At 39.7% G+C, this 9,813-nt stretch overlaps 1 protein-coding gene across 5 annotated transcripts in view; it reads left to right on the top strand.

Annotated features, from left to right (window-relative positions):
* HSPA12A (heat shock protein family A (Hsp70) member 12A) overlaps window positions 1–9,813 on the top strand; it is a 101,510-nt gene that overhangs the window by 1,551 nt on the left and 90,146 nt on the right. For 3 of the 5 annotated variants that reach the window (XM_036439183.2, XM_036439180.2, XM_045582134.1), the window contains exon 2: window positions 7,470–7,550. The exons of the other annotated variants lie outside the window; for them this stretch is intronic. In XM_036439183.2, coding sequence (XP_036295076.1) covers window positions 7,485–7,550 — 66 coding nt within the window. In that variant the 5' untranslated portion in view covers window positions 7,470–7,484. The remainder of the gene's footprint in view (window positions 1–7,469; window positions 7,551–9,813) is intronic. 5 annotated transcript variants of the gene reach the window in all.

Below are 9,813 nucleotides of genomic sequence, written 5' to 3'. Positions count from 1 at the left end.
AATGGGGCTGAGTGAACCTTGGTACAGAATAAGCCCCTGCCGTTGCTTCTGCTGTTTCCGGTCCACCTCTGTGCCTTTCCTCACATCCCCCTGGATGGAGGGCACCCCGTTTTCTAGCAGCCCATCCTCGAAGGCCCGGTTGTGTCCCACTTCAGAGAAGCCTTTTCTCACACTCTGGCTCTCCTCACTCGGCCCTTCCTTTCTTCTGAGTCCTTCCCCAAGGCCACAAAGTTCAGCCCTCAGGGACATCTTAACTCTTTGACATTGTAATGGAACATTGAAAGTGCCCTGAGCTGGGACCATCGTGTCTCAGAGTCTCCCCTCTGTAACACATTCGATTCTAAGTTCCATGAAGACAGGGACTTGTTCTTTGCATCCCCAGCAACAGTCTATTACCTGGTAGAATGGATGCTCAGTAAATATCTGTTGAGTGAATGAAGGGATTTTACACGAAATAAATACTTCATAAATACCTAACTCACAATCACGTTTTGGAGCTGGGTGAGTACTGAGTACACCAGGCTGGCTGGAGCAAGAGGCTTTATTTATAAGAATAATGAGAAATAAGGATGGAAAGGCAGTCTGAGGTGAGACCATGAAGGAACAGCAGTGTCACTCTGTAAGGGTGGGAGGCCATCCCACATCTCTGAATACAGGATAGGCAAGGTGGAAGTGGTATTTTAGGAAGTTACCCGGCAGCAGTGGGTAACTTGGGTAGGCGTTTTGTTACACAAGCAGGAGACCTAGGCAGAAAATAACATAGATGTAAGGCCCTAACAGTAATAGTAGAAATGAGAAGAGAAGGGGGAGAGAGAGACTAGGAAGCAAGGCTGACAATCACCTTGAGGCCGGGGAACCAAAGATGACTATGGAGGAGAGCCTGCAGGATTGGGTTACAGCTGACAGAAATGGGGGGAAGGAGTGATCTGGTTTTGTTGGAACAGGATGCACTGGTTTGAGACATGTAGGGCACTGGTGTCCCAGAGGAGAGGGAAGACTGAAGATACAAGATACCCACAACAAATTTAAAGTTGAATAAAAGCAGATGAATCTTCTGGAAGGAAAAGGGGAAAACATCCTCTGGGACTCAGGCTCTAAATGTTGGGGAAGGAATGTATTTAGGATATAGGAAGAGAGTAAGGAGCTATTGCAGGAGACCCCAAAAAAGGGGGAGCTTATGGAAAAAAGAAAAAAAACTCCAAATCATAGAATCTAGGACAGAGAGTTGTGGAACTATGTCAGGTGTGTGCGTGTGCGCGCACACACACAGGCACACAGAATAAAGTCTGAAAGGATAAAGCTTATTGTGTCATCCTTGGGTTATGGGGATAGAGGGAACTTTGATTTTATTTTTATCTATTGGCAGTTTCTGATTTTCCTAAAATGAATGTATTACTTGTGTAATTTTGAAGAATTACATTAAAACTATTTGAGGAAAGCATGTTAAGTCAAATATTACAAGGAGAATTGAAGACGGAAAAGATTATTAGGGACTCGGTTCTTCCCTTGTAGATTATTCTATCTCCTCAAATAAAAAGAAAACTACTTGTAGGCTAAATGATGAATAAGTAAACCTGCCATTCCCATTTGGTGTTGATTCGGTCAATCAACAAACATTAATTGAATGAATGACTACTGTTTTAGCTATTGGGGGTAGGGGTAGGTTGTGAATAAAATAAATCGCATTTCTTCTTGTCATGGGATTTAAGTTCCAATTGTGCTACAGTAATGCATTTTAGTGACCAATTGGGACAATAATCTGAAATAAAAGACGTGAAAGCATTTTGAAAAGTTGGTAGGCTAGGGGTTTAAGAGCCTACTAGTGTTGACAGGTTCAGAGAAAATAAAATAATTATTCATGAATACATCAGTTTTCTTATTTTCCATAGATTTAGAAGTTCTGGGGTTTCAACTATAAAATACATTCATACATATGCATATTTTATACAGACTTAACACATTCCGTATTCAGTACCTTCATATTAGGGCACCTACAGAGCATCAGAGCTAGATAGGGATGAGATGCAGCCAACCCTGAAGGCATAAACTGGAGAGTTGAGCAGGGGAAGGAAAGGAAGAGAAAAAAAGAGAAAAGACAGATTCAGGATACAGAGAAAATTCTGGCACATATCCAGGGACAGCAGGTAGGACTATCCTCTCCTCTTTTAGAAAGAGAACAGATATTAGAAAGAGGACATGACCAAGGCTGTTTACTTCCCATTGGAAGGGTTGTATGGTGTGGGACAAAGACCACTTGGGAATTAGAAAACCTAGATTATAGGAATCCCACATGTCCCAATATCTTCTAGGATCTATTCAATTAAATAGATCAGTGTTTCCTAATCTTTTTGATGAAGACTTCTTTTGAACAATAAAAAATTGAGGACTCCCCTTCCCAGGTAATAGTGGTTATATATAATATAGTGATTATAAATTCAGTAGTATGTCTAGAGGCATTTGTATTTCATTCATAAAAATGTACATATGACAAAGAGATGATATTTACGGGCAAGCCATTCTTCAGTGTTGGGAATGTGTTTGGTGTCCATCTGAAGTTGTGGGACCCTTACCCACAGGCCCCGGGCTTCTTGGGGATCTTGATTGAGAACCACTGAATTGGGTCGCTCCATCTTAGGTCTCTTCTACTTTGTAGCTCTGATTTAAGATAAAATCAGGTATTCCTATCAGCTAATGGAAGGCCCTTCTTAGAGGAAATTAACCATTCTTTTGTCTGCATCTCAGATAGAATTTCTGAGTTATGTCAGACATTTCCTAAATGAACGAGGATAAAGAGAAATGTATTTGTTCATTTTCCCTCAATCCTTTCTGACATCTTTATATAAATTGGACCTTGTTTGCCATGACTTTAATGTTCAGATGCGATTATTTAGATGTTATTTTGGGGTTGCTATCAAGTGCTTGTTAATTCTTCTTCCCTGCATTTGCCATCTGTGTTGAGTATCAGTTTTCATAGGGGACTAATGAACATGATTGCAGGTGTCTAATCACAGAATCATAGAAACCAGAGACAGACTAGATGGATATGTTGTCTTTTTCTCTTGTGGCGAGCGCGAGTAATAACGTTGCCCTTATGCAGTTGTCATGAATGAGAAATATGATTGCCAAGCTAATTTGCAATAGAATTAGCTGCAAATTAAATGCTAAGCAATAAAAGTAGGAATTGTTTGACTAATAAAAAATGTTTTTCTGTAATTTGATTTTCTCACTCTTAATGCCTCCTGGCAGTAGTCATCACCATGGTAGTAATAAGAACAACAAAAACCACAGCAGCAACCACCATTGATGGAGCAATGCTTTTCCCACATCATCCCATCGAATCTGTAGAGCATCCACAAAAGGCAAGTTGTTGGTTCAAGGTTACACAGCCCATAAATCATAGAGCTGGAATTTGAACTCAGGCCCTGCTGACTCCAGTGTCCATGCATTTTCCATGGTGCTCCACTGCTTCTCAGATCTGGAACTCTCTAAGTAAAATTCTACCACCTCCTGTCAGCTATTGCTAGACTCTTTCCCATTCTCTGCCAGTTGAGTTGCTTATATTAGGGCTTAGAGCAAGGAGCCTGGATAAGTGGTAATATTAATGTGATCACTGCCTCTCACTCTGGGCTGCACATTAGAATCATCTGGGGATTCTACTAGAATCTAAGCACCATTAGGACTTAAGCATCCCAAAGCGAAGGATTAGTGATTTTATTCACTGTAGAGTACTGAAAATTACTGATGCCTAGGCCTGTTAAATCGGAATCTCTCCTTAAATTGGAGCCCAGGCATAAGTATTTTTTAATATGTGATATCAATGGGCAGCCACGGTTGAAACCACCCTCTACAAGCTTTCTTCATGGATCCTGTCCAAAAGAGAAATGCTAAGGCTTCACCCAGGAATGGTTTGATAACGGAAGCAACCAAAATGGCCTACAACTGTGGTCGGCAAACTGTGGCTCTGGAGCCATATGCGGCTCTTTGGCCCCTTGGGTGTGGCTCTTCCACAAAATACCACGGTCTAGGCGAGTCTATTTTGAAGAAGTGGCGCTAAGAAGTTTAAGTTTAAAACATTTGGCTCTCAAAAGAGATTTCAATTGTTGTACTGTTGATATTTGACTTGTTGACTAATGAGTTTGCCAACCACTAGTCTAGAAGCATGAGATCTTGAAATCAGACCCCAACAGTTCAAGTTCTATTCTCTCAGTTCCCAGCTGTGTGACCTTGTACAAGTTTCTAAAACTCTCTGAGCCCATTTCCCCATTGCTAATGTTTTCAATTTTATAGGATTGCCATGAGATTACATTTAAAAATCCATGTGAACTTTTCCCCACTGTGCCCAGCATACAGTAAATGGTATCATTATTACTACAGAAATTGAGGGAAAGGAAAATGTAGCATTTTTAGTAGTTTTGCAATATCTGAAGTCTTTTATTTAGCTTTGTACAGAAATTTGGATGGAATTGAATTAAATGATAAAAGGAACTTCCCCCTCCCTTACTAGTGACCTGGTAATCTTTCACTTTTATTTTAACCTTTACCATCTGTGCAAATGATAAAGCTGATGGGTTATTTCTCTCTTGCTTCCCAAGTAAAGCAGTAAGCTGGAGCCTTAGTCCTAAAGTGAGTGCTCGAAGCTGGCATTCTTGTCAAAGGCTGTTTTAGGCTTAGCCTTCCGGTCATTTGTTCAAAGGGCTTTGACACTGAAGACCAAAAGATACCGTTGGAGATGCTACCGCTGGCAGTTTAATTGGCATTTTTTAAGGTATAGACACACAGTTTCTCTATAGGCAGAATGAAAGTGGAAATAGTGCAATTATCCTGTGAGTTCAGACAGTAAAGAAAAAAAAAAAGGAAAAAAATCAGGCAAAGAAATCCTTTAAGCAAGCTATTTTACCTTTTTATTTATTTTTTGCCACTTTAAAATATATATTTTTTTTAACTTTTTAGGAGTAGATACAATTTGAGAGTATTTTTATGACCAAATTAGGGAATTAGTAAAGCAAATACATATACAAGATCCTACAAAAGGCAGGTTTTCTAATTTTTACTTCTTTGCTTTTTGTGTGTGTGTGTGTGTGTATGTACTTTTCTTAATATAAAAGTAGTAAAATAAAAACAATCATTGCATTCACTGTGGATTTTTTATATAGGGGGCAGCAAAGAAAAAAGAGGGGAAGAATCCTAGTTAAGTGGACCGGTTAGATGTTTTATCAAGTTGTGGCTAAAAATGTTTATGGCAAATCTTGATTTGGTTGTCTCCTGGCCCCTGAGAGTTTCGTGTGCCCACCTATTTTGTTGCAGCACTTAAATGAAAGTTAATAAATTGTTTGACTTTTATAATTAAACTTAAGACCCTGATTGAAGGGGATTTTAGCTTCCCTGAAAATGTACTTTAAGTTAATCTGCTTAAGAGGAATTATCTGTTTCTTATTAGCAAAATGAAAAGATTGTCCCTCTCTGGCCACGAGTTGTATAGTATTGTTGGCCTTGGAAATGGTAAAAAATGAAATGTTGTCACATTTAGGTCTTGACTCTTTGCATTTCTTATTGGCAAAGGGTAGGGTTGTCTTTTGTTGTTATTCTCCTTTTCTTCCTTGATTTGCCTTTTGTTGTTGTTGTTGTTGTTGCCCTGGTTAAGAAGTTGGAGAATTTCATTATTTGAATATTTTTCTAAAATGCTAGTCACAGATGTAGATGAGAATTATTTCCTGAAGAATTGTGATTTTGGGGGGAAGTCAATTTCCAGGAATTTTTAACAAATAAAATAATTTTAGACCAATTTCTCAATATTGATTCGGTTTTTACTGTATCTCTTTTATATGTGACAATTATTTAAAATTATCACTGGAGCCTAAGTACTTCCAAAATTATTTAAGGTGACACTTGCGAATGAATTTCTTTTGCCAGTCTAATGTTCAATTAAATTTCTGTATAATAAAAAAAATACACAGAATTGTATTATATGTTAAAAATGGATAATGGATCTTGTTTTTAACTAAATAATGCAATTATAATATTTTGTGATTGTGCATTCAACACCTTAGATGGATATGTAGAAATAAATGTAGATGGATATGTAGAAATAAATGTAGAAATAAATAAACTGATCAGAATCAGTTTCCCAGAAAAAAAATAATGTTTCCACTAATACTTGAGAGACTTAGGATGAAAGACCAAAAACGTTATTTCTAAAGTGGAAATAATTTTTAATACGTTTTTCAGTGATGCCTGTCTTTGGATTAGGCTAGAGGTGGCAAATAATTTTCAGTGCCTCAGTCTGGGCATAGGAAGGGAAAGGAAAGTGCAGGGGAATATAACAGTCATACTTAGACAGAAATAAAGAGCTGATATAATCCAAGACCGTACTGGCTTTGTGGGTTTGTTTCTTTGGTGTATTTGAAAGTTATTCTTATTGTGTTCATGATGTTGGGTAGTGTTAGTAATTTGCTTTATATCAAATTTTCTTTCTAAAAAAAAATAAAAAAAATACATTGGTACTTTCATAAATTAGACCTTCTTAAGAATTTTCTATCACAAACTTTTGTTTCTAGAGGATCCAATCACCAATAACCAAATGGTAGCACTATATCTTAAACAGCTTATTGGGATACTTGAAAAAAGTTTTCTGTACCTAATAAAATCTTAAACTTGATTATCTCAATTTTAACAAGAGTATTAAAAAAAAAAAAGAGCTGATGAACAGGGGTGGGCAACAGCTGGATTACAGTTGTGAGTATGCAAAACAGTTTATTCTTGTGTTATCATTTATCAGTTATTTTATTATTTTTCATACGAACAACTATAAACCTATTGTTGCCCACCCCTGTGTATTAGGATGACTTTGTGTGATGGCACTTTCACTTGAAATAAATCATTGAGGCCAAAGTGAGGTTTGGATGAGAAGTGTCTGGTGCTTGCCTTGAGCTCCGAGTGTTTTTGTGTGCACGGAGATAGGGCCGAAGGAGGCGACGTGAGAATCCAGGGCCCCCTCGCTCCCCCTGCTCTTGTCGGAACTTGCAAAACTCCCCGTATGAGCTCCTCTTGTTCACCAGCCGCTGTTGGACCATTGTAAAAGTCTGAATTCAATTATGAACAACCGAGTGATTTGAAATATCTCTGAGCTACTCCAAGTAACCAACTTCCCCAAAGTTCATGGTCAAATATTTGCACTCTGTTCGTATCTTTATGGGGATTTGAAAAATAGGGAAGATTGTGAAACACATTTATGAAGCAGGGCATATTACAGAGGAGAGATGTCTCAGTTAAGCTAACATAGCTGTGCTTTCTAGAGAATGTTTCTACCCCGGAAACGTTAAAGGTGGACTTTCTGTTCGGGTGGCCTAGTACCAGATTTCCTTTTGATGTAAAACTATTATTCCGTGCCAGCACTCATTGGAATTTTTATGAACGTGTGGGCCTGACCTAAACTTCGGTGCCGAATCATGGATGCTTTCTTTTCTTTACAGCCAGGCTGACAGCACATGAGGGAAACACACAGCTCCTGTGTTGATGTTGAGAATACAAAGTCCAGGACTGTCTTTTGTAGGGTAAGGATCAACGACTGTGTTTTGTAGAGAAAGAACAAAAACATAACTTTTTTTTTTTAAGTATGGAATTTGAAATAAGTAAAATGTATGTTAATCAATGTATAGGCTTTAAAGGAATATTGGTATTACATACCACTTATTACTTTACTGAAAATACAGCCATTTTGAATGCTTAACTGAGACCATTGCAAGAAAAATATCTGTTCAGTTTATAATTATTTTCTGTATATTTCTCATCAACTCATTGTTAGAAAATTAGTTGTCCTTTTTTTTTTTTTTTAGATAATTGTAAATCTGCAAAAGCAGGCAATACAAGCAAAATGAAGGATTCAAAATTATAAGATCTCTTTGAACGTATTTTTGCAACAGACGTTATCTTCAAGTATTGTTTGTTATGTGAGAACAAAAGGAATCACCATGTGAGGTTTTGTGCTTTTTAAAACTAAAAGTAAGCATTTTTACTTTTCCCTGCGTATGTGTTCTGGGTTTGACTCTAACTCATTAGGAGCATTCCTTGAACTTTTCACACTCTTTTTTCAAGCTTTAATGCTAAGAAAAAGTATGATCCTCCTTGGCATAAAACTAGACCCTGGCTGGTGGATCAGATGGAGAATTACACACACACACACACACACACACACACACACACACACACGCCTGTACCCCCGCGGTTAAGGCTCGGTCGGCTGTCACATCAGTGTCAGCCCGTACCGTTACCGTGTTTATGAGCGATTCACCTTTCTCTCCAAATTCAGGCTTTAGGACTCTACTCCTGATGCCATCCCATCTCATCTGTTTTTGGCCACATGTGTAGGTAAAGTTTTTGGTTTTTATGGTAGGCATCCAAAACCAGTCCCTTGGACCAGTCCTACGGGCGATATGATTAAAGTGCCTCTCTTTCAGGTGCACTTTAAGATAAGTTGTAACTCTGGAAGGGACCTGGTTGGAAGAAAGGAGGCGTGATCTTGTATCAAACCGGAGAAACGCGGCATGGAAACCCTCCTCCAGCTGTTTTGTGCTTTCTGACTTTTGAAAGGAAACTTTGCAGCACGTCATTCTGAGAAGATTGCAAGAACAAAAAAAGTAGAACCGGGCTCTTCGTGGGGGAGGGGAGTGAGGTCTGACTTAGTCACAGGAACCGCAGCTGAAACGTTCATTTACAAGGACCCCATGCATTCTATTAAGGCATAAAATAGCTCTTTTTCTCCCCGTAGCCAGCAGTTCCATATTAATTCAGGAGCTATAAAGCCAGGTGCCAATTCACATGACTTTCTAGCTGGAAAGTAAGGAAACCTTATATGTGAAATACAGGCTTTTCAACAGGTACTGCTATCCCGCAGCCTGATATGAACTTTTTGTTTCAGTGTGAGGCATGTCAGCCTTCCTGTGTGTGAATTTTTGGTGGCCGAGGTACATGTTGGTAACAAGGGTAAACGCCAAGTAAATAAGGGCGCAGGCTGAGATGTCTGTGGCGCTCCCTCCTTAAGTAAATTTACAGATCTGTTCTGAGGGTGTAGGCTCTTCCCCTTCAAACAATCAATCGCACTGGTGCCCAGGGGGTAATTCTCATCGCTGTGAGCACATTTCATCCTCCAGGTGTGCATGGACATAGAAATGAGGTCGCATTTCAAAATTCGTTCTTTTATTTTTAAATGCACATCCAACATCGTGGCAAACCCTGTTTAGTATGGCATTGCAACAAGCTTAATTCAAGGTGAATGTCTACCTCGTGAAGTCAGGTGGTTTCAAACGGGCCACAGAGATCCACGAGGAATAGGACTGCGATGCTCCCTCTGGTGCCTCTGCACTTGGGAGTTCCACGCAGACCTCTCGCATCGCGTGCAAACAAGTCCCAGAAGAGGATGCGAAAGTGAAACCAGTCTTGTGGCTGCTGGCAGGTCGACATTCCTTCCCCTGACGCTGTGCTTGTGTTTCCCTCTTTGAATGTTCCTTCCCCTTCAGCAGTGTTAACTCCATCCATTCTCGCTCTCACTCTGGGAGTTCATGCGGAGGACAAGCAGCCGGGGCCCCAGCAGCGGCCAGCCGGCCACCCTCCCGCGCTCGCTCCTGCTGCCCCCACCACCTTCCTGCACATTCCTGCTTCCCGGAGAGTCTTTACAGGGTGTGTGATTCTGGCCTTGGTGGTCCGGCTTTTCCTCTCTTGGCTGCAGGGGCTTAACTCAACCTGCTTTTACTATCTATTCGGCAAAGCAGCTAGAAATAACGGGCCATGTTTACCCGCATCTATTGGTCATTACAGAAT

The sequence above is a fragment of the Pipistrellus kuhlii genome, unplaced genomic scaffold (assembly GCF_014108245.1).
Source record: "Pipistrellus kuhlii isolate mPipKuh1 unplaced genomic scaffold, mPipKuh1.p scaffold_m20_p_15, whole genome shotgun sequence".
NCBI classification, from domain to species: Eukaryota; Metazoa; Chordata; class Mammalia; order Chiroptera; family Vespertilionidae; genus Pipistrellus; species Pipistrellus kuhlii.
This window is presented reverse-complemented; position numbering and strand designations above follow the sequence as displayed.